Genomic DNA, 24,606 nt, shown 5'->3' with positions numbered 1-24,606 from the left:
GCCTCCTGGTAGCCAAAGCAAAAAGGGAAACACATATGAGTCCCTTAAAAGATCTCATGTTTCCCCCTGCTAAATAGAAAGCACTCCAGTTGATAAAATGAAGCTGAGCTGTTCCTCTCACTGGTGTCTGGAGCAGATTTCTCTAGGAGCCCCTGAGTGTGTGGTGGGACTTTCAAGCATAGGATGATTCTGAAACATAATTCAGTTAGAGGAACTTTGCAGGGGTTGGAATCCAGAGGCACCAGAGGATGATTTGGGTTTTGACTTCGTGACCAACTCTGCAGTTGAGCATCTTTTCAATGATGTGCTTTCACTTACAAGTTTATTAAGTGAAGGGTGTTTTGGAGAGTGCTTGGTGACCTCCTATTGATCTTGAGTTAGGAGTGCAGCTTACACACAGAATCTGAATCCTCAGATAGAAAGACTGCTTTTCTAGCTGGAGATCCCAGAGAAGAGGCTAAGGGACCTCTCTTTAGGACCTTGACTATGCTTCCCTGTGTTGCATCAGTCATTTCCAGCCTTCTCTTAAAAAGTCCTTTTCTAATGTACAAGACAGTGACCTAAGTCTAGTATAAGTAGGTTAGTTGGGTGGGGTTACTTTTGGAGTGTTGACCTTTAAGAAATTAACTTCTTTGTGAGACTACAGGTGATTATACGCTCCCAAATTTTTAGGACAAATGGAATTTTCCACGGCCCTTCCTCTCCCTAGTGCCCACCCACCCCCATAAACCATCAGCATCCTCTAGAAATTAAAATGTTTTAGTGTCTAAATGAACCGAAATCCACACCCCCCCCGCCCCCCCACCCCGCCCTGCCCCGCAAGAGTGCATCAAGCCTGGAATGCTTTCAGAATGCATAGTCCTGTTTCTTTTTTTTAATTTGGAAAAGAGCTCTAGTGGGACTCTTTGCAGAGCAGTAACCCATCTACAAAGCCAGCTGTTTGCTTTTGCAAGATGAAAGAGAGAAAAAGACCTTTCTGTGGTTGCCCTTTGCCCAAGGAGGGTTCAGGCTAGCTAATCAACAAGGGCAGTGTATTTTTTAATCGCATGGCAGGAAAGAGAGGCACTAAAGATGCATTTGCAGGTTAGAAGCCCTGCCTATGGGATCTCTGCCTTTTTTAGAAGGGCCAAGGTCAAAGCCACCTTTGCGCCTGGAGGGGGAAGGGGCAGAGGTTGTGTCCGATATCTGGAAGGTCGTCCTGGGCAAGGATGGGGGCTCCTCACTCTAGATAGAGATCTTTTCCCAGCCCCACCCTGTGTTCTTGCCCAGGACCTTGGCTGAATTTTTCCCCAGAGGAGCAAGAGGGCCAGTCAGTTGTGATAACCACAAAGACACCCCCACCCCCAGGCAGTAAGGTCAGCTTGTCAGCACTCCTTTCCTTTCACACTCCTTGGTTTTTCCAGACCCACCGTTAACTGGAAATTTCCCCTAGAATGATCAAGAGCTCATGTCTTTTCTGGGGTGATAGAAATCTAAAAATGACAGGCATGGAGTCATGCGGCAGAAGCATGCTGAGCCCCTAAAAAAGGTGTAGTCCTTCTTAAGGGCTTCCTTGGTGGCTCAGCTAGTAAAGAATCTGCCTGCAATGCAGGAGGCCCAGATTCTTTCCCTGGGTCAGGAAGATCCCCTGGGGAAGGAAAAGGCAACCCACTCCAGTATTCTTGCCTGGGAAATTCCATGGACAGAGGAGCCTGGCAGGCTACCGTCCATGGGGTTGCAAATGAGTCGGACACGACTGACCGACTTCACTTTCAGTCCTTATGGAAGAGTTTGATGTCCAGGCATGTCGTCTGAGATCAAGGATGCTGACTTGCACCCGTGTTTTTTGTGTGAACCCCAGGGAATCCTCTCTGGGGACGCAGGTTCATCTCTGCAGGGCCTGGGGTCCCTGCATTAGTAACTCACCCCCTGCCCCTTACAGACAAGCACTCAGGTGGTCATCCCCTCTCCACCGCTCAGGGCTTCTGGCTCTAACCTGCCTTCCGACCAGCCCGTCTCACTGCCTGCCCTCACTCACCAAAATGCTGCCTATTTCTGGGCATGTCTTGGCTAAAACTGTTCCCCTCCAAATTCTCCCTGTTGCCTGTTGACATCCTGCCCTCCTCCCTCATAGCCTAGCTCCTCCCAGAAGATACACTCCAAAAGGCAGCTTTTTTCAAACTCACTCACTCACATTCATTCTTTTTGCCATTCCCAAGACCTGCTCGTACAATTATTGACTTAATATATATTTTTATCAGAAGCAGCAACTCTTTAAAAAAAAAAATTGAACTCAATTTTGGACTTAAACTTGACTACCACACGGTAGGTGAAATAGTATTTTGTGCTCTGCAAAAAGATGTAACAGGAATAACTGCAGTCAAAACAAAAGCAAGGCTTCTAAATTCTCCATAAATACCATTGTGCTGGGGAAGGTTCTGGCCTTGGGGTGGAGTTCCCTTGAGTGTTAGGTGTCAAGGCTGCCAGGACCACACTGAGACTATTCTGGAAGGAATTAGAAGAGATGAAAGACAATAATACTCTTCTTACTAGGTGATTCATTGTTGTTCAATGCTTTGGCCATTGGGAGGCTGGCTGGTTCTTTGGGGTACATGCTCTGTAGGTTTCCTGGCCAAGGAAAGGATTCCTGTTCATCTCCAGATGGACTTTGGCGAAGTTGTTCTCAAACTGCTTACTGAACTCCTAACTTTGTAGAACGAGGTACTTGCAGTGATTCTGTTCATCCACTGGGTCATCGACTAGCAGGTGGGCAGCTCCAGGCCGGGGGCTGGGTCATGTTGGCCTCAGTCCCCTGGAGGCCTTGACAAGTATCTCAAATGTGAGCACGCAGTAACCCAAGGAGGCTGGTGTTTTAAGCTAGAACCTGCTGCAGAAGTGGCCTAAGCATGTACAGTGAGAATGTGCCCATTCACGGGGAGGTCCTTGGCATGCTAGCCTGGGGTGGTCGCCTAGCACTCACTGGCCTGGAGTCCCTGCAGGTCAGCCTGAGTCCCGTCTGTTTCCTGCTTTGTTTCTTCATGCCTTGGCTTCAGTTGTAGGTAAAGCTCCACCATCCACCACAGCGGGCAGCCAGTCTCCCCCCGAGACGCCGGTTCTCACTCGCTCATCCTCCCAGACTCCCACGGCTGGGGTCACGGCCAGCACCAGCACCACGTCCACGGTCACGGCCCCGGCCGCCGCCGCCGCCGCCGCCTCCACCACGGGAAGCCCGGTGAAAAAGCAGAGGCCGCTTTTACCGAAGGAGACTGCCCCGGCCGTGCAGCGGGTCGTGTGGAACTCATCAAGTAAGTTTCAAACGTCCTCCCAAAAGTGGCACATGCAGAAGATGCAGCGCCAGCAGCAGCAGCAGCAGAGCCAGCAGCAGCAGCCTCAGTCTTCCCAGGGGACGAGATATCAGACCAGACAGGCTGTGAAAGGTACCGAGCCTCCCCCTCTGCTCTCCGTGGCGCCCGCTCCCTTTTCGCCACATGGACAGGAGAAAAATCGTCCTCGTTTTATTTTTTTCAGTTCCCCTTTGTTGCCTGGCCACCGTATCCTGGAGGCCTGACACATTCCATTTGGCATTATTTTTGAAAATTGTTTTGCAGCTTGCTTTTTGTACTTTTCTTTTTCCTTTTTCATTTTGTAAACAGTACATGCACGTCTTCTTAGAAAGGGGTGAAATAGATGCCTAGGCACACAAAAATATGCTGTCTGGATTGACGTTCTATTTCATTCTCCACCCTTTCTCAGAGGTTATTGTTAACCATGAGATCTTTTTTTAATGCATGTATGCATATATATTTATGTATATATATATGACTTCATAAAGGTATTACTTTTTTTTTTCTTTTTGGAAACATAAAAATGGTACCATCCTTGCCTTTTTTTTTTCCCCCACCCATCAGCATGTTTTGGAGGTCCATCCATGTCAGTACGTATAGCCCTCCCTGATTCTTTTGGACTGCTGCATAGTATTCCACAGTTTATTTAATAAAGTATTCCCCTACGGATAGACATTTAGGTTGCTTCCAGTTTTTTCCTGTTGTAAGCAGTGCTGCAATGAATACCTCTGTATAAGTTTCCTTGTGCATGCCCGTGAACCCCTGGGCATTACTTTTGAAAGAGTACAGGATGAGAAGTGGATAGTAAAGGATACCTTAATAAGTAGGGGTTAGCCCCCAATGCAAGAAGAGCCAGCATCAGGAACCGTTGCTGAAGTGTGGAACACAGCTCCCAGCAGGAGGCTCCATCTAGGCTGATGTAAAGCCGAACAAAGCGCTGATCTGATGGGTACTAGTTTGTCCAACTCTCTTGAGGACTGACACAGGGCTTTTTTCATGGGGAAATCTGCCTCGAGATCCTTCATGGTTGGGCTCCTTGATCGAAACTCTCACGTACTGACTGCACTGTTGCGGGTAGAACTCTTGAGAGTTGCAGCAGGTTGTGAAATGAAAGAGTAGTCAGATCCTGACCTGGGCCCCCAGTGAAACCCTTCAAAGATTGGGGTGGAGGGAGACTGAGCGATTGGATGTACAGCCGGATTGATCCTGCTGTCTGAAGAGTTGCTGGGGCAGAACCGAGTCTGGGATCTTTCAGGTTGGGAGGGTCAGTTCCAGTCTCCTGAGCTCATCGCCCTTAAGTATAATGAGCCTTCCCGGGGAACTTGGGAGCTGGCAAGAAGGAGCTCATTGATGGTATGGTTCCTAATTCCCAGATTGTCCTGTTAAAGATAAACAAGGCTGGCTACTAGTTGAAGTAGTTAGGATAGATTTTAATCTGCTATATGCTATTGCAGTAGGGCAAAATGTCCAGCATGAACTGAAGTCAACTCCAACGTGTACACTGGGGACTGGGGTTTTAAAGGGAGAATTTGGGAATAGGGAGGGGGAATTGTGGGGGCTCTGTAGAGTCAGAAAGGGACAGTTATACACAAAGTGGTAAGGGGGTGTTGGTCCATGTGAAATGTCTGGGTTTGCTGACTCTGGTACCTCTTAAAGGTAGGCTTCTGCCCTCCCATAGAGACTGGGCAATGGGCCCTGTTGTTAGGTTGACTGGAGCAAATAGGCAATTCTATCAGCAGCCTTGAGTTTCTTAGCCTTTAAAGGGGTGGGGGTCATCCTAGGGATGCAGCCTTGCGCTATTGGAAACCATATTAGTCCTTAAAGACCCAGGTGGAGGCCCCGCTGAGAAAGGGCTTGGAGGAGCCTCGCTCGAGTTTGGCTGACGAGAGAATCTTTGTCCCTTGAAAGCAGAGAAACTCGAACGGTGTGGATTGGGCCCTGCTCCCACCACAGCTTCGAGCTGGGACAGCCTTCCCGAGGCAGTGGGGTGACCAAGAACCTTTGCTTTCCCAGCTGTCCAGCAGAAAGAGATCACGCAGAGCCCATCCACCTCCACCATCACCCTGGTGACCAGCACCCAGTCGTCGTCCCTGGTCACCAGCTCAGGGACCACGAGCACCCTTGCATCTTCGGTCAGCGCAGACCTGCCCATCGCCACCGCTTCAGCTGATGTCGCTGCAGACATCGCCAAGTACACTAGCAAAGTGAGTGCCTGTGGTGGGATCAGGGAGGACGAGCCTTGGATCTTTCCAGGAATTAGAGGGGATCGGGAAGGGTGGAGTCCCTCCCCAACTCACCTGTCCTCTTGGCATGTTCCTTGTGGAGGGGTGTGGTGGGCGGGCTCGCCTGCTCTGTGTTCACTTGTGGGCACCCTCTCTGCAGGTTCTGTCTTCTCTCTTTTAAAATTTGTTCTATTGAAGTATAGGTGATGTACAGTGTTGTCTTAATTTCTACTGTATAGCAAAATGATTCAGTTATATACACATGCACTTTTTCATATTCCTTTCCATTCTGGTTTATCACAGGGTAATGATTGTAGTTCCCTGTGCTATACAGGAGGACCTTATTGTTTATTCTATGCATAATAGTTTTTTTTTTTTTTATTCTATGTATAATAGTTTGCATCTGCTAATCCCAGACTCCCAATGCGTTCTGTCCCCCACCATATCCCTCTTCTCCACTTCTCTCTTAATTTGCCAAGTGATTTCATGCTCACTGTTGAATTTGGGCAACCAAAGCTCTCCTCGCTGTCAGATGAGAGTGCCCTGGAGTGACATTCAGGTTGCTGTCTGTAGAACCCAGGGAGTGAAAATCACCACCAGAATTGCAGCTCCCTGGGGAGTCCTTCTGCTCTCTGCTGGGGCCTAGAACAGCGCTTGATACATAGTTGTAAGATGAAAGCAGGTTGCTGCCTAACTTCTCACTGGGCTTCTTATTAGTAACTTTTTTAAAAAAATCTGTACAGTTTTTAAAGTCTTTATTGAATCTGTTGCACTATTGCTTTACTTTCCTTCTTATATAATGTTTTGGTTTTTTGACTACAAGGCTTGCGGGATCTTAGCTTCCTGACTAGGGAATCAGACCCGTACCCCCCACAGTGGAAGGCAGAGTCTCAACCACTGGACTGCCAGGGACGTCCTCACACCCATTTTTATAGACGAGCACGCTGAGAACTGGCCAGGCCACACCACTTGTCCAGGGTCGCATAATCCGTGAACGTCTAACTGGCATTTGAATGGTAGCAGCCAGGATCTGGAGTATCGGCTTGACCTGGCTTTGAGCTGCCTTGTGAATTCACACCAGGCCTGCTGACCACAGCTCTTCAGGGTCCACAAACCTACTGTTCTTACAGGTGGCTTTTTAAAGCAACCCTGCTTGAGTCAGCGTGGCCAAAGAGAGAAAACCCAAGTCTGGGGGTAACATCTCTTATTTAGTATTTCTGTTCCCCCCTTTTGAATAAAACACAAGAATTTTTATCTAGTCCCTGAGTTTCAGAACAGGAAGGGTTCACCTGTTAAGTATGATTGCATCCTCAGGGATTTTTTTTTTTTTTTTTATTGGTGGTTGGTCTTTTATTAATTTTTTTTTCCCAATTATTTTTATTAGTTGGAGGATCCTCAGGGTTTTTGTCTTACCTGTTCATCACCTTGAACTAGGATTGACTTCATGTTTTCATTTATAGTGACTTAACAGAAATAAAATTCAGTCTACACTCACCAGATCCTGTTCTTCAAGGATTGAAGCCTGAGTCCATCTTTTCTTCTGTTAAAAAGTGATTAGCATGAAAGTGTTAAAGAGTTAATGCAAGCTTCCCTGGTGGCTTGTTGGTAAAGAATCCGCCTGCCGGTGCAGGAGACATGGGTTCCATCCCTGATGCGGGAAGCTCCCACACACTCTAGAGCAACTAAGCCCATGTACCACAACTCCCAAGCCTGGAAGCCGCAACTGCTAAAGCCTGTGTCTGGAGCCCGTGCTCTCCATCCGACACAGGAAGCCGCCGCAGTGAGAAGCCTGTGCGCTGCAACTAGAGAGTAGCCCCTGTTCACTGCACCTAGGTCAGAGCTTGTGAAGCAACAAAGACCTGGCACAGCCAAAAATAAATGCGTAAATAAGTTATAGTAAAAAAAAAGAATTAATGGTACCACGTGGAGACTTTCTTCCTAACAAGATCTGTTGTAGAATTACAAGAGGGTAATTTTTTAAAATGACTGATTTAAGATGTCTGGTATTGCTTAAATGGCTTCCTTTTCCTTATTTATTTATTTTTTTAAATTATTTATCTATTTGGCTGTTCCAGGTCTTTAGTTGTGGTGTGCAGATTCTTAGTTCGCATGTGGGATCTTGTTCTCTGACCAGGAATCAGACCCAGGCCCCCTGCATTGGTGCAGAAGCTTAGCCCCTGGACCACCAGGGAAGTTCCCCCCAAAAGGTTTCTCGTTCGCTTGCCATTGATTGGACTTCTTGTATCGCTTTCCGTTGATTTGGTCCGAGTTGTCCATTTACAGATGAGAAAACTGAGGCTGCCACGCAGCTCAGGCTGGTGTTCACACCAAGCCAGTGTTATCCGCTCCTGCAGCCCTTTTTATTCCATCTCTTACAGTTCTCCCCCTTACTCATGGGGCAAAATTGAGGAATGAACATTTTGATAGGCATTTTCTTTGCAGTTAAGAAAATGAACTCAGCGACATAGTTTTGGAGCTGGTGAACTTGCTTGTGTCTGAGGTGACCCAGAGTTGAAGACCCAGATTTGTGTGTTTTGGCAGAAGGGCTCTTTTTATTAATGTTGAGTTCTTTGCTATATTTGGAAGTGGGAACGAAGGTCAGTCCACAAATTCATGATTTCTTTAAAATGGAATGTAACTATGGCATTAGTAAAGTATTGGATTTCATCCACTCTCTAAAGTTTTCTCGTAAAGCAATTTCCTTTGAATATTTTAAATGGACCTGAGCAGGGAGGCCCGTACAGAATGGCTGACCATAAAGCACAAAGTGTTTTTGCTGGCAACATCCCCCTGTGGTCCCTGCAACAAGGGGGAGAACTAATATTTCAACAGATACTTTATTCATTTTCCACCTATTTTGGGGGTGAAATGGGGGTTACCCTTTTGGGGTTGGCAGCAGTTTTGCGATCACATGTTCTTGAGAGTTAATTCTTTTGTGAAATTAAGAAAACAGGTATTTCTTTATGAACTCCTCAGCAGATACTGAACCACAGTCTCCTCTTTTTCTCATTTAATCCTTGTATACACCCTACAAGGGGGCAGTGTTATTATCCTTGTTTTATGCCTGGGGCTTAGAGTTGTGGATGGCAAGACTTAATGGCAGGAAGAAATCTCGGGCATCAGATACAAGGGTGCTCTTTGTCCCGTTTTCTTGCTGAGTTGGAGCAAACTGCATAGCACAGGGGCGTCTTGGCAGTGGCTGGGCCAGATCTGAGACCTGGTTTGGTCTCCCGTCCCCTCCTGTCCCTCCTGTAATGTGGGAGGGCTCAGCGGGTGTGTGCCCCTTTAGGTCACCACAGAGCATTGAGGAGAGTTCCCTGTGTTGGACAGTAGGTTCTCGGGAGTTATCTATTGTGTACGTAGTGGTGTATAAATGTCAGTCCCAGTCTCCCAGTCAGAGTCTCCCCACTCCCCCAACCCCCCCTTTTGTAGCCGAAAGTTTGTTTGCTACATTTGTGACTGTTGCTGCTTTGCCAGTAAGTTCATCCCTGCCATTTTCTTGGCTTCCACATAGAAGCGATATTGGACAATATTTATCTGTCTGTCTTCACTCTGTGTGACGGTCTCTAGGTTCAGCCACATCTCTGCAGATGGCACTATTTCATGCCTTTTTTGTGGCTGAGTAGTACTCCGTTGTATGTAGGTACATCTTCTGTATCCGTTCCTCTGTCAATGGACATTGTAGGTTTTGCCCATGCCCCGGCTATTGTCAATAGCACTACGGTGAGCACTGGGGTGCATGCCTCCTTTTGAATTATGGTTTTCTTCAGATACATGCCTAGGAGTAGGATTACTGGCTCACATGGTAGCTCTGTTTTTAGTTTTTTAAGGAAATTCCATATAGTTCTCTTTAGTGGCCGTACCAATTTATGTTCCCATCAATAGTGTAGGAGGGTTCCCTTTTCTCCACACCATTTCCAAAGCATTTATCGTTTAAGATTTTTTTGATGATGGCCATTCTGACTGGTGTGAGGGTGACACCTCAGGGTACTTTTGATTTGCATTCCTCTAATCATTAGTGGTTTTGAGCATCTTTTCGTGTGTTTGTTGGCCATCTGTATGTCTTCTCTGGAGAAATGTCTATTTAGATCTCCCCCCCCCCTCCCCATTTTTTGATTGCATTGTTTTTTTTTTTTTTATATTGAGCTGCTTGGGTATTTTGGAGAGTAATTCCTTTTTGGAGATTAATTCCTTGTTGGTTGCTTCATTTGCAAATGTTTTCTCCCATTGTGAGGTTGTCTTTTTGTTTTGTTTATGGTTTCCTTTGCTTTGTACAGATCGATTTTAGATATATGTCATCTAGGAAAAGTCTCAGGGAAGTTGATCACCTAAATTACTTCTGTTTTTATCTTTTCAGATGATGGATGCAATAAAAGGCACGATGACGGAAATATATAACGATCTTTCTAAGAACACTACTGGAAGCACCATAGCTGAGGTCAGAGGTGACACATGCCATTCTTGTTTTTTTGTGGTTGTTATCTGTGCTTCATATATTTTTTTAAAGTTTTTAAAAACTGAAGTGAAATTGCTTTGCAGTGTTTAGCTCCTGCCGTAAAACAGCGTGAACCAGCGCTGTGTCCACATGTGTCTCCTCTCCCGTGAGCCTCCCTCCCATTCTTCACTCCCTGTCTGCTCAGGGTGTCTTCTCTGGGCTGATATGGGGGCGCCCTGAAGAAGTTCTCTGGAAACCCCTCTCAGGTTCTGGCTCCGGTCCCCAGGCTCGCTCTGCCTTGATGGCGGTGTTGAGGGTATTTTTTCAGTTGGCTAGGAAGCTGGTGCTGTGGAGACACACCCTGCTCTCTGCCATCACCTCACTTCTAACCCGAACAGCCGAAACCAGAGCCCGAGTGATTGACCCACTGGCGAAACCAGAAACCGGTTATTTTGGCCCCGTGTGAAATTGGCTCCTTCGGCATCTCCTGAAGTTTGGACTTTTTTATTCAAGTGATCTTGGTGTTCAAGAGGTAGTATCCCAAGCTTCCTCAATTTAGATGATTACTTAGAGAATGGAGTGGTTAAAACATGGAAATATCCACTTAGGAAGTGACCACTTATTTTTTTTTTTTAAAAGAAAAGCCTCCCTGAATTTTCTTCCTAGGATAATGTCAGTGTAAACTGGCTGCAGACGGGTCCCTTGGGGAAATGACAAGTGGCAAGACTTCTTCAGATCATTGAAAATCATGATGGAAAGTGAGGGGAACCCCACGCGGAGCCATTGATGTGAGAGGGCAGGCAGAGTGAGGCTGGCACCCGAAAAAAGAGGGGGACGTCTCCAGGAAGATGCTCTGATGGGCCTTAAACAGAGAACTGTGTGGTTTTTTTTTTTTTTTTTTTGCCACACTGAGCCCCTTATAGGATCCTACTTCCCTGACCAGGGATTGAACCTGTGTCCTCGGCATTAGGAGCATGGAATCTTAGCCACTGGACTGCCAGGGAAGTCCCAAGAGAGCTGTGTGAATGTCAAGATTTCAGGGAGGTCCCAAGAAAAATCGATGAATCTCTTTAGGTAGTTTTGCTATATGACCGTCTTTATGATTATGCTGGGGTGTCAAACAACAAGGCCAAATGCTGTTTTTAGAAAAACCTCCTCTCCTTCACCCTGACCTGTCGCCATACTTTATTCCTTTTTGTTCATTTAATTGATGTGGGGTTACCTGAAACCTTGGGTCTTGAAAGATGTCAGAATATTCCAGATTTTAACGACGTAATATGTAGCCCCCTTTCACAGTTAGAGACAACATTTCTGCAGTGATACAGAAAGATTGTTCCCACCGTGTTGGAAAAATCAGGATTTCTCAGCCTTGAAGCTCCTGACGTTGGTGCCAGATGTTTCGCCATGGTGGGGGCCATCCTGTCTGTCTGGGATGTTGAGCAGAATTCCTGGTCTCTACCCTCTGGATGCCAGAAACAACCCAGAATGTCTCCAGGCACTGCAGCGTCATAGACAGAGGAGGGGGGCAAAAGTCATCCCAGTTAAGAACCATGGTGATGATTAAACACTGTCAGCAGCCTTGTATCAGTTCAGTTTGGGTTTATATTTTCTTCTCTCCAAATGAATTTGGCCCCAAATACACTCCTCCTCCCCTCCACCCCAAATACCCTATGGTTTCCAGAATGGTTATTAAGCTTTGGGATTTCAGGTGAATGATTATGGCCCCCACCCAAAACTTTAGGTCCGAGATAAAATAAAGCTGTTTTTAGGGTGTTTTAGTTTTATTTTTTTAGGCCAAAGTCCTGCTCAAAGCTTTTACATATAGTAAATCTCTTATGTGTGAACCTTCACATTGGGAACTCTCAAAGACGCGAATGTTTGCATGTCCGATCACATAAGTTAGTTCACGTGTCTGGCGTACATTGACATGTGCATATATCTTCCACAAGTGATTGTGCCTTGGTGCTTTACTGTGGAGAGTGCAGTATTACAGTATCTTTATTTCAAGCCCAGGGTGTCCAGAAGCAAGCATAAAAGCAGCAGTGATGTAGCTGGTGCTGGACTATGCAGCCACTTGTGTTGGTTGCTTAGGCTAACTTTGTTGGACTTACGAGCAAATTGGGCTTATGAACGGGGCTCTAGGAATGGAACTTGTTTGTATGCAGGGGATTCCCTGTACTATTTATTTTGAAAATCTGTCTTCTTTTTTCACTTTAAATGGCTTTTCCTAGAGCATCTCTTGGAAAAGATAGACCACTTGTATTTGGTTTTTTTGAAGCAGAATTTCTCACGAATTTGGACTAACTCACTGGCACCCATCTGGGGGAGGCCAGCAGAGACCAGGCTGCCTGCCCTTTGACTCAGCACGTGACATTAGCCCATAGTGAGAGCTGGAGCTCCTGAGCCCTGTTGGCAACAGGCACCCAGATGCGCTTTGTAAGTCTTCTGTCTTCTTACAGATCCGCAGGCTGAGGATTGAGATAGAGAAACTCCAGTGGCTGCACCAGCAGGAGCTCTCAGAAATGAAACACAACTTGGGTGAGTGCTGCTGACCTGGTCTGCATTGACGAAGGTTCTGAATAGGAACTTCTTCACGTGTCTAGAGTTGGGCCCAGGTGTGAACTGGGTCAAAAGAAGGCCAGGGGGATGTACCACTCCTGGGGAGAACACAGCATCCTGGGGAGTCTAACCTGGAGAAACCAGGTATGAAGCAGGAGCTGGCGGGAACCCCCTTTCCTCTCTTCCAAACACCAACATCAGCAGCAAATTCATCCCAACAGCTGTGGTAGCTGCTTCTGCGTGTGAGCTGTGACCTGTTGTAAAATTGAGAGACATCTCAGTAGCCTGAGCAGTTTGGTAATTGTCCTGGCCCAATGATCAGTGCTGAGGCCCTGCCCTGTCTGGAAGATTAGATCCGCTGCCACCAAACACATCGAGAAGGAAGTATATCCAAGTTGCAGCCCCAGTTCTGCCCATCTTAGCTGTGTGCCTCAGTTTCCTTATCTGTGAAATGGGTGGAATAGTAGTGGTCACCTCCTTAAGATTAGTGCAAGGATTAAAAGAGTTCATATTTATAAAGTGTTTACAACAGTGCCTACAGATCACAGGTACTGTATTAAGTATTTGATAGGAAAAAAAAGCTTATACAAATGATAAATTTCAAAATGAATTGAGTGGGGATTGTTCTGAGGATTTATGTGAGCACTTCCTGCAGAGTCACCACGGGGCCCCATTATCATTATCCTCAGGACCTGACATTCCTGATCACAAACAGTTCCTCAGGTTGGCACGGTGAATGCCCGTTTTACAGATGAGGACGTTGGAGCTCAGGGAGGCTGGGTGACTCTCTGCACTGGCTCATGTGACCAGAGATTCACAGCTGTCAGGATCCACCGTCTGACCTGCTGTGAATGAGCCCACGGCCTGGGATGGGGGGTGAAGTTGGCATCCTCTCCCCTGCCCTCCCCTGGCAGAGCTGACCATGGCAGAGATGCGGCAGAGCCTAGAGCAGGAGCGGGACCGGCTCATTGCCGAGGTGAAGAAGCAGCTGGAGCTGGAGAAGCAGCAGGCGGTGGACGAGACCAAGAAGAAGCAGTGGTGCGCCAACTGCAAGAAGGAGGCCATCTTCTACTGCTGCTGGAACACCAGCTACTGCGACTACCCCTGCCAGCAGGCCCACTGGCCCGAGCACATGAAGTCTTGCACCCAGTCAGGTAGGGCCTCGGGAGCGCCATCTGGCCCAGGCTGTGGGGGGCGGGCCCTTGGCTCCCCCTGGACCACAGGGCACTTGCTGCGCCCACTCACCACAAGTGACTGGTGCACACGAGACCGCAGCAGGCCCAGTCCCCAGGCTCCGTTGTCTCCACCCTCTGGGTTCCTTGGCGGCCTGTAATGACAGCCCAGATGACTTCAGTTTCCTGTGGCTTGCTGTGGTTCTCCACTGGGGGCAGTATCTGTCTCTGCCCAAACCAAATGGGGGCGTCCCTGGTAGCTCAGATGGTGTAAAGAATCTGCCTGCAATGCAGGAGACCTGGGTTCGATCTCTGGGTTGAGAAGATCCCCTGGAGAAAGGAGTGGCAGCCCACTCCAGTATGCTTGCCTAGAGAATCCCACAGACGGAGGAGCCTGGCAGGCTACAGTTCATGGGGTTACAAAGAGTCAGACATGACTGAGTGACTAAGCGGACACACACAGAAATAAAGTGCATCTTCTACCCCGTTCTGCAATGCACAGGACAGCCCCCCACCATGGAGCCCATCCTGGACAAAAGGCTTTAAACAATCACCAGTTCTTATGTGAAGGACAGAGTGATGGTTTGGAGCTAATTTGTCTTTAAAATCTCTTTCTAATGCAGAGCGAGCAGATCCCAGGCCAGGAGACTCTAGCTGGAAGCACCATCTAGTTAGAACTTATTAATAATATTTATTAGTAATATTTTACAGTTAGCGCTTATTTATGGCCAATATTAGATTTCTGTGTTTAGAAGTAAAAGTCTCCACTTAAAAGAATTTATTTAAATGCAAATAACATAAATAATATGACAAGGGACTGTATCAGTGGATTGGCAAATTTTTCAAAGGTGGTAGATGAACGACCCAAGTTTGAGAGACTCTAGGCAAGGGTTGGTAAGCTTTTTTTTATGAAGGTCCAGAGTAAATGTTTTAGGATTTGTGGCCCATAGGGTCTGTCAAAACCTCTCAAGTCTGCTGTTACAGGGTGAAAGTGAGTGCATGAGGTGTGAACACTGGTCTAAAATCAGAAATTATGAAATGAGTAATTGTAACAGCCGTACTAAGCTGTTTGCTTCACGAACATGATTTTGTCTCCAGAATGATTTAATGAAACTTAAATCATAGACTCTGAAAAATGAACATATCTTCATGCACAGTCTGGAATTCCTGTGTCTGGGAAGGCTTCAGTCCAGCTATTCTGGGCCCGTGCTGTGCCCTGGGCAGGGCTGGGTGGCATCTCTTAACACGTGGTGGTTTGCACGGAGCAGGGTTCCCTGCGGGCCCGGGCGCTACTACGCTCGGCTTACATGTGGCTTCTGTCGCCCTTTGCCCTCAGCTACCGCCCCTCAGCAGGAAGCAGACCCCGAGGTGAACACAGAAACACTAAATAAGTCATCCCAGGGCACCTCCTCCAGTACTCAGGCAGCCCCCCCGGAAACCAGCGCCTCGAAAGAGAAGGAGACGCCAGCTGAGAAAAGCAAGGACAGTGGCTCGGTGAGTATCCATCCCACACTCCTCGGGGCCAAGCAGACTCTCAGACCTGCCCCCTCCCACCGCCACGGTGAGCCCCGTGCTGTAGGAGCGTGTCTGTCTTCAGGCTGCAGGTGGGGGCGACAGGGTCTCCGCAGGCCTCCTTCTCCCCAGGTGTGTGTTGAGGGCAAGTGTTGTCCAGTAGAACCTGTGATGTTGGGAGTGTTCTGTATCTCCTCTGCCCGTTGTGGGAGCCACCAGCCTCAAGTGGCTGTTGAGCACTTGAACTGTGGCCATTGTGACCAAGAACCTGGATTTCAGATGTTACTAAATTAATTTAATAGTAACTAATTTAAATGCAATAAATGGCCATGGATGGCTGGTGGCTGCTGTGTTGGACACAGAGGTCACACCTCTTATTTTCCCAGGGAGTGGTATGTGGATTGTATGCAGACATTATTTTAGGTGACATGTTGGTCGTTTTTAACACTTGTAATCATTATGGTTTTGCTTCATGTGTATTAGGGAAAACATCAAGTCATCCCAGAAGTCAAACCTCTTTGATTTCATTGATATTATTGCTGAGGAAGAGGTTATTGTGAAATAAACGTGAATCGATTATAATATGATGTAATATGTAGTCAGCCCTCAGAATCCATGGATTTCTCATCTGTAGCTGCAACCAGCCAAAATTCCATTCTGTGTTTTGTTGGATCCGTGAATGCGAAACCCTCGGATACAAAGGCACAGTTGTATTCATCCTTCCAGACCACTTTATATAGGGAACTTGTGCATCCTTGGGTTTTAGTTTCCTTGGGGGCTCCTGAACCATTCCACCTTGGGTCCTGGGAGACGGCTGTACTTCCTTTTGGGATAGGGTAGAAATCCGGAGAGGCGAGTAGGTCAGAGAGCGGGCAGTTGAGGAACAGTGTCCTTGAAGCTGAGGCTCGAGAGTGGAGTAAGGGGCCTCCCTAAAGGGCACAGGGGTAGGGCCACCCCAGCTGACCTGGCCTCCCCTCCCTGAGCAGGCGGCATGAAGGTGTTGGCGGGGTCGTGACACGCATCCCCAGGGATCCCGGGGCTTCCCTGGGGGGGCTCCGCTGAACCCAGAGCCTTGCCTCCATCTCTCTCTTTTTGTGTTTCTAGACCCTCGACCTCTCTGGCTCCAGGGAGACGCCCTCCTCCATTCTCTTAGGCTCCAACCAAGGCTCTGGTACGTTGCCCCCTGGTGGGTGAATTCGCGCTCACGTTCCGCACGGGCAGAGGGGAGCCGTGTCCTCAGGGAGAGCCTGAAGGGTTCAGGGCGGTGGTTTTCAAACTGGGTTTCCTTAGGGGTCCTCGGGGGCTCCCTGGGCCGGTCAGCAGGCGTGAGGGAGTGTCTGGGCAGGCGGCTTTGAGGCATTTCTCCAAGCGAATCAGTGTTGACCTTGTTTTTGATTTTCTTTTTGGAGTTCCACACCAAAGACACAGAGAGGTTCTGTTGCTGACCTGGGGTGGGCTAGAAGATGGATTTGGTTTGGGCAGTTCTTCTGCCCTCAGAAATGACTGTAGCAAATGAAACTGTGTGAAACTGTCCCTGAGGTCCCAGCACCCACATTTCATGGAGGAGGGTACTTGAGCCTTCAGAGGGGGAAAAAAAATTTCTAGGTAGATGATCTTTCTGTAGAAATCTTTCCTCTCGAGGGATAACCTGGCAGGCTGTCTTGGGTGGGTTATCTGGCACTAACTTTTCTAGTTCTCCTCTTTTGCGGAGTTTGAGCTGTCTTCTAGCCCACTGGGTGTTTCCCCTGCACCCTCTCAAACCACTTTTAGGGCCTTCCAAAAGGGTTCGTCCTCAGTGAGAACTATTCTGCTGCTTTCAGGGTCCTTCAGCTCCAGCCAGGGTCTTTTTCTCTTCTAGATCATTCTCTTCTGTTGAAAACCAAACTTTTTGTTTTTGTTTTTCATTTCTGCATATTGAGTACATAGAGGAAGAAGTGATGTCCCTTGTTAGGGTGGCTGGAGACTTCCCAGAGGCACTGGAAGTGGGGTTTGGGCTCGGGGGACATGAAGGCGGAGTGGCATGAGCTGACCTCAGGGGGAATATGAACTTGGCATGGAATTACGATTGAACCACCTGTCAACTCCCTTCTCACTCTCACTCGGGTCTTGTGATAACATCTTGAGGACACGTTGAGTTTGGAGCGGAGGTGTCTTCCTCATGCCTTCTTCTAGCTTCTCTTTTTAACAAAGGCAGAGCAGACTTGAGACCTCAGCAGCATGGCACCCGCCTAGAGCTTCCTGCTACTGTTTGGTTTTCATTATGTTGATTTGTCGTGTTGCCTGCTGTCTATGGCAGGTATTATGTGTTCCTGCTTTTGGTGGTGATATAAGAGTTTCTGTTCGACTGAAGTGGAGAGTGAGTTTAGAAACACCAGCTGAGCCCTAAGCAGGAGGATTTTGGATGTGTCAGAGCTGCAGAGGTGGTTGGCCTGGGGAAGGGTTCAAGCTGTGGGGAAAACACTGCTGCAGGCAGGGGGCGCTGTTGAGCAGCAAAGTGGCCGCATCCACAGGGGAAGATAAACGGGCCTTAGGAAGATCGGCGATGCTGTGGGGTATGGAATCCGGTGGGACAAGGAGGCTTGCGTGCAGGAAGACAGTTGGGAGATACGGCATCTCCCAGCTGTGAGGTGGATGAGGTGTTCCCTGGCCCAGGGGTTGGTAGACTTTCTGTAAAGGATCAGAGAGGAGAAGAGGTGAAGCTTCGAGGGCCACACCGTCTTTATCAGAACTGCTGTTGTCGGATGAAAGCAGCTGCAGATGGCACATAAACAGATGCGCCTGTGCTGCGGTGAGCTTGCACTTGGAAGAGCAGGCGTTGGGCTGGATTTGGCCTGTGGGCCGTCACTGGCTGACCCCCGAGCTGAAGCACCCTGGTGTGTGAGGGGGTAGGAAGGGAGGCTGGAGAGAGGAGGTAGGAAGGCTCGAATTGCTGGGGAGTTGGTGAGGAGGGTGGAGTGGGGAGAAGACCATCCCGGGGAGTCTGATGACTAGAGGGGCAGGGAGGGAAAGGTACCGAATTGTCAGCATTTTTTAGGGAGTGCCGCAGTGTTATTCTAGAGCGTGAGCTTGAAGGGAGCTGAACCGGAGGTCCCTGGAGGCCGATCAGGACTGGGAGCTCACTGCTCCTCACTGCCCCCTGTTGCACTCCACAGCCATCTGGCTGATGGGTTGTCATCAAAGCAGACAGACCAGCTCATCTTCTGATCCTTGTACGTCTCAGGGCTTCCGTTAGTGCTCCCTGCTTGCTGACAGTGTAGAAGGAATCTGGAGAAAAGTGGGCTTTGCAAAAGCATGGAGGTTCCTGTGCTCTTTATCGGCTTCTGGAACCAGGCTGGTTAAGATGAGCATCTAGTCCGGAGGGAAAAGGTCAAACAGGAGATAGGAGCTTCCTCGGGGTGGGCGTTGGCCTCTCCTGGTCACTTGTCTCTTCATTTTAAGATTTTAAAGTGATGCATGCCTATCGAGTTGACTCTTAAACAACATGGGTTTGAACCATGCAGGTCCACGTCTGTGTGGATTTTTTTCCCCATAATGAATACAGTACTACACAGTCTGTAGCTGGTTGAATCTGTGGATATGGAGGGCTGACCATGAGACTTAAGTATCCATGGAATCCAGTATCCATGGTGGGTCCTGGAATGAATCTGCTGTACCATCCCTGATACCAAGGGATGACTAGTCAGAGAAAATCGTACAGGGCAAAACAGTTCCTCATCTCAGTCTCCATGGCTATCTTTTTGCAGCTGGTACTTATTTATAAATAACTTGTTTCCCCATATTTCTGTTTCTCGACTTTATCTAGACGTTGCTTGTTGACTTCTGGCTTTAGAGGAGAATCAGGGTCACTTATCAACTCTCTTCTCCCCTCTCTCCCAGACCACTCTGTCACTGTTTGATGTGCTCTGTGGGTTCCCTTGGTCCATTTCAACACTTACTCTTTAGGCCTTGTTCTCCAGCTGGAGGAAACAGTGTCCCTGGACCCCTCTCTTGGTGCTCACTGCCTCCCTCACCTCTCCTCCACAGTCATATTCAGACTTTTCCATCTTCCTGCTCTGACTTCCCCACCATCAAGGTGGAGAACATGTGCATTCTCTTCTGTAACTGTAGTTGGTCCTTCCCAGTTCCGGCTGTTGGCTGAGTCTTCAAGGTTGGCAGGTCATCATCTGTTTCCATCACTATGGTCGTGCTGTTCGTTGCAGAGTCAAACAGTGCACTATGAATACATTTCCATCTCTGTGTAGCCTTACTTTTCCCTGGAGGTTTTTTTCTCCCCTCTGTATCGTATCTTCAGCGATTTCCCCGGCTCTTCCATTTCAGACGATTCTGTGCTGGTGTCCTACCATTGTGGCTGAGGAGTGGCCCACTGAACTCTCACCTGTGGCTCCTCCCTCAGTCCTCTCGCCACACGCACCTCCATCACCCTCTCTTCCCTGACCTGTCATCAGCCTTGGCAGTAGATTCGTGATTATACTTGCCCTAAATAATCTGGGTTCCTTGGGCGGAGCCTTCCCACCTCAGTGTGGTGGAGCCGGCCACCTCCCGTTTCCCCGCCTGAATTAAGCTCTTGGTAGAGCTAGTGGTTCCGAGAAACATTTGCTGTCAAAATTCTGGGAGTTGATGGCTTCACGTGGTTGCTTCTATGTCATTGTATGCCTTATTGCCACCTGTAATCTCGTGCTGTGTCCAGTGATCCTGTTCATGGTTTTAATATGCACTTTTGAAAGCCTCAGTCTCCTGTGCATGCCTTGAGTTGGAAAATGGTGATATCGACCCAGCAGCCCCCCCCAGTGCTAAGACCAGTAGCCTGTTGATGAGCAGGAGAGCGAGCCCGTGGGGTTGGCGGACTCAGCTCTCCGCCAGACTCTGAGGGGGCCTGTGCTGTCTCTTCAGTTAGCAACACGTGCGACAAACAGCCCGCCTCTGCCCCAGCCACCACAGACCACCAGCCGCACCCCAGCTACCCAGCCCAGAAGTGTAAGTATGAACCCGCCCCGCGGGAGCCGCCGGGCGGCTGCTCCCGGCAGGCGGACCGCTCGTCCTGTGTGTGTCCGTGTGTGTTTCCTTTGTGGGCGTGTCTCCTGTTCTCCCGAGTGATGGGTCTTGGCTTTGCCTGGTTTCTTCCTCGCATTAGTGCCTCTGATGACCATCGGAAACTGCAGCAGGAAGTGAGAGAGCCAGGGCAGACAGTCTGGCTTCTTTGTTTTTTTTTTCTTTTTTGACCATGCTGTGCAGCTCATGGGATCTTAGTTCCCTGAGCAGGGATTGAACCTGTTACCCTTGGCAGTGAAAGCATCAAGTCCTAACCACTGAACTGCCAGGGAATTCCCCATCTGGCTTCGTGAAGGGACTTCATCCTTGGTCTTCTCATGATGAGTCCTGGAGTCAGACCCATTGTCCTCTGCAGTGCCTGGCTGAACCAGCCAGCACGCCCTGTCCTGTCGGTGGGAGAGGGGAGAGGTCAGACTGCAGTTACTCAGGGGGCCAGCCTGGCTCTGGGATGCGGCTTCTCTGCTAAGGAAGCTAAGCCCTGCTGCCCAGCTGGTCTCTGCCTTCAGCAGAGCTGGGGAGACTCCAGTGTGACTTGACTGCATTGTTGTCAGTTTCCGTGTTGTGATGACCACCTGCATCACTGACCTTGCAGAGGAACAACAGTGTAGGCGGCGCGAGTAGGGAAGAACATGTAAGAAGAGGTGGATTCAAGGACTGTAAGAGAGCGCGACCCTGGCCCCCAGCTCTGCCCACTGCGATAGCGCCCCCTTTGGGTCGCAGATGCAAGTGATGAGGAAGCGTTCCCTCCTGAGAGAATCAAGGACTTGGGAGATCCTTCTCACTGTCTTTGCTGCTTCTCTTCCAGAAGAGCTCAGGACCACACACACGCCTGCCTGTCACCAGGCGATGATAAGAGCGGTCATCCTTCTAGGCGATGATCTGGTCCCTTGCTCCCTCACCCCAATTCTGTCTCTAAGCTTGATAGCTGACTTCTTTTGATCAAATATTATCATCCCACCTCAAGAAGTTAAAAAAAGTTTTGTCCCAACCTGTCTGAACTTGGTAAATGATCTAGGATATGATGGGATCTCAGTGATGTGCTGGTGGGTCTCTCAGAGTCGGCCATCCCGCCGAGCCTGCAGGCTGGGCTGTCTCCCAGCTGGACAGATACCTCCTTTGGCTCTTCCTTCAGTGTCCTCACATCTTACTCATCCACGATGTAGCTCCTTACGACGCACACGTCCTTGAAGCTCCCTTAGGTCTTACTCTGCTTCTTGCATCCTTCAGTTGACCTTTAAGCTTGTCCTTACTGGGAGCCAGTTGGTCTTAACCATTAAGCCCAGATGGGCTTAACCATTCTGGTCCTCACTCCTTTTCCATTGGCTAGTTTAGATGTAAGTCTGTTTTTTTAAGTTGCCTGTGCAATGATTAAAGAAACCCCATTAACATAAGTAAGTAGATTGAACGCCAAATTTCAGGGTCTTTTTTAGTGGCCAAGGACAATGGGGTACTTGGTGTCTGCTAATGCAGCAAGGGTGCCTGGTCCTAAGTGGCACACAAGAACCATCTTCCTCGATAATTTAGTATCTTTTCCCCACTTGTCTTTATTTTCTCTGAGCATGATGCCCCCGTTTTTCCAACCAGCTCTTGTTAAATGCTTACAGACCCCCCAAATACAGGGCAGTAAACCGTGGCAGGATTTTGCCCCTGTGTGTTGTGGGAAGTCGGGAGGGGAAGGTGGCTTCCTGGGGGAGCAGGTGCAGATCATGTAGAAGGGGATGGTTGCCCTTGGCCAGGGATGGGCAGGGATGCTAAAGCTCCCTTTCCCCTTGGCTTCCCCCCTCCCCAGACCATTCCCGGAGCAGTAAATCCAGTTGCTGGAGCGGCAGCGAGGAGAAGCGAGGGTCGGCCCGCTCCGAGCACAACGCCGGTACCAGTTCGAAGAGCCTCATCCCTAAAGAGTCCCGCCTGGACACCTTCTGGGACTAGGGTCACGCTGGGACACAAGCCGCCCGCCCCATGGAGAGAAACACCCCAGACACCGGGGAAACCGGAAACCGCAAAGAAACGTGAGACCGGAAGACCTCCACCCTCGGACTGGAGGATGCCAGCCATTCAGACGCGGCCTCTGCATCCGGCACGGAGCGCTGCCAACACTACGTCACGTCCGGCGATAGCCTTGACTGAGGACTGTTCCACCCACGTGAAACCTTTGCTTTAGATGTAAATAATGTACAATTTGTGGATGTCATCGAGCCTAGAGTACCTTTCCCTTTTTATATTTGTATTGACTTTAACTTATAAAAAAAAAAGAAAAGAGGGAGAAAAAAACAATGAAAAACAGAAAACACACCCAACAACAAAAAGAATGGATGCTGGAGAGAGGATGGTCATCCAGCCCGTCTGTCACAGGGGTGCAAGAGGGCGTGGGGCTCACTCTGGCGCACAGCCCTCCTCTGATGCCCCGTGAGCTGTTTCCATTCGTATGTCTGTACATGGCACATTGGGATCAGGAATTTCCAGCACAGAATTCGGTGCTGCTGTGGACACATCACATGCACCCATTGGCCCCTTTTCAAATACTACGTTATCATGTTACAAAAGGCAAGCTCTCTGGACCAGAAGGACACGCAGAGGAGCTCGTTAATTTTATGTGATTTCCACGATGACTCTACTCCTATAAAAGGGAAAAAAGAGAAAAAACAAAACAAAACGAAACCCCACCTCCTTGTTTACAGAAGATTAACTAGAAACAAGCCCTGCTCAGCTCCGTTTGCAGAAGAGGGGACCGTAGGAAGCGTTCGAGTCAGAAGCTCCAAAACGAGAGTTTTTCTTTGCTTTGTGGTTCCTTTAAAGACACTCACACCCGCTTGGTAAGAGATGGCCGTGCTTCACGGAAGTGAGAAGTCAAAGGCGAGACGCACGCGGAGGACATTTGAGTCTGAGACGAAGCATGTATGTAATATTTATACGATGGAATTTTACGTTTTTATGTCCGCATGAAACAAAGGCAGTTTGAGGGGAAGCAGGACACCGCCGTGCTGTCTGTTACACTACGAATGCTGTAGTACCATTTTGTATGTTGTGTAAAACAAGAAGCATTGAACAACACAAAAAGGTGATGTATGTATATGAGAAAAATTAATTGTACGATATCATTCCAGTACATTCTGTTGTACATTTTAGTCTTGTTTCCTTTCTCTTCATTGTTGATAAGAGGATGTGAACTGTACAGTTTCCAGCTAGTTACCCATATTAGAAAAGAAATAAAAGAGAGAGTCCTAGAAGAAAACAGGAAAGTACATTTGTCGATTGCAGTTGTCAAAAAAACAAACAAAAAAAAACTAGCCTAGCTGGCCTTATTTGTGAAGCATAATTGCTTTTAGCATATGGAAGTATTTTTTCACATTTTCTTTGTATAAAATTTGTATTAAACTTAAATATCTTTTTTGATGATGGTGTTTCTTTGTGACTGAGCCAGTGGACTCACGCGGTATGCCCTCTTGGGTTCCCCCCACACCCTAATTTTTTCAGATTCTTCACCTTTTTTAAATTAAACTGTTTTGGAAAAATGCCTCGGTCGTCCTCGAATTTGCAGTTTTCCCTTTGTTCAGGATGGCCGTGTCAGGTTTGGACCAAACACGGAGACGGGGCCGCACGAGGTCAGGAACCCCTCTCTCCATATTATAAATAACGGCTCCCACTGGGAGCTTTCCTGGGAAGTCCAGTTCTTGGGGATTTACTGACAGAGATGGAGGCAGAAGGGAAATCCTGGGTCAGTCTTGGAAGAACACTGGGAGGGAGTGAATTTGTCTTTCTGTGGCCAAGATGGCAGCCTGAGCTTCAAGGAGCTCTGTGGGCAACCTGTGACCTTGACTCTGCCCAGGCACACCCTGGTCATTTCATCTTCGTGGGTCACATAACTGTTTTGGTTTTGTTTTTTCAATCATTGAAACATGTGAACTCTCCTCAGCTCATGGCTGGACAAGAGCAGGGCACGGTTTGGCCCCTCAGGCCATCCCCGGCCGATGCTGTGAAAGGAATGGAATGGGACTGGTTTAGAGAGGACCATACAAGAGCTTCTTTGTTCTTCTTCGTGGGTGTGGGAGCCTGCCATGTGGAAGGGGGCAGTGCGTGTCACAGCCCCCAGTGGATGGATGTTCAGGCATGGCCAGCACACCAGCCTCGTGTGCAGGTCATGAGCGAGGTTACACCCAGGGCTCAGTGAGCGGCCAGGTAAAGACGGGGAGGACTTGGAGGTTCCAGACGGGGCAGCGGGGCCTTCTCTGACTTTAGTTTGAGTGGACTGTTTCCAGGGCTCAGTGGCTCTGAGTCTAGGAATGAGGAGGGGAGGGAGGACGCCATGCTGTCTGCCGTGGTCCTTGGCCCTGTCT

At 48.6% G+C, this 24,606-nt stretch overlaps 1 protein-coding gene across 8 annotated transcripts in view; it reads left to right on the top strand.

Moving 5' to 3' along the window:
• The window catches only part of ZMYND8 (zinc finger MYND-type containing 8), a 115,208-nt gene extending 91,543 nt beyond the window's left edge, over window positions 1-23,665 (top strand). For 6 of the 8 annotated variants that reach the window (XM_061127426.1, XM_061127420.1, XM_061127423.1 and 3 more), the window contains 9 exons: window positions 3,033-3,284; window positions 5,337-5,527; window positions 9,903-9,983; window positions 12,440-12,518; window positions 13,454-13,693; window positions 15,048-15,205; window positions 16,328-16,394; window positions 20,114-20,197; window positions 22,062-23,665. In XM_061127426.1, the coding sequence (XP_060983409.1) occupies window positions 3,033-3,284; window positions 5,337-5,527; window positions 9,903-9,983; window positions 12,440-12,518; window positions 13,454-13,693; window positions 15,048-15,205; window positions 16,328-16,394; window positions 20,114-20,197; window positions 22,062-22,201 (1,292 nt within the window). In that variant the 3' untranslated portion in view covers window positions 22,202-23,665. The remainder of the gene's footprint in view (window positions 1-3,032; window positions 3,285-5,336; window positions 5,528-9,902; window positions 9,984-12,439; window positions 12,519-13,453; window positions 13,694-15,047; window positions 15,206-16,327; window positions 16,395-20,113; window positions 20,198-22,061) is intronic. The other 2 variants (XM_061127429.1, XM_061127428.1) reach the window with 1 other exon arrangement.
• The last annotated feature ends 941 nt before the right edge of the window (window positions 23,666-24,606 follow it).

Source organism: Dama dama, chromosome 23 (genome assembly GCF_033118175.1).
Source record: "Dama dama isolate Ldn47 chromosome 23, ASM3311817v1, whole genome shotgun sequence".
Lineage (NCBI taxonomy): Eukaryota > Metazoa > Chordata > Mammalia > Artiodactyla > Cervidae > Dama > Dama dama.
Note: the sequence above shows the minus strand (reverse complement) of the source record. Positions and strands in the feature narration are given on the sequence as shown.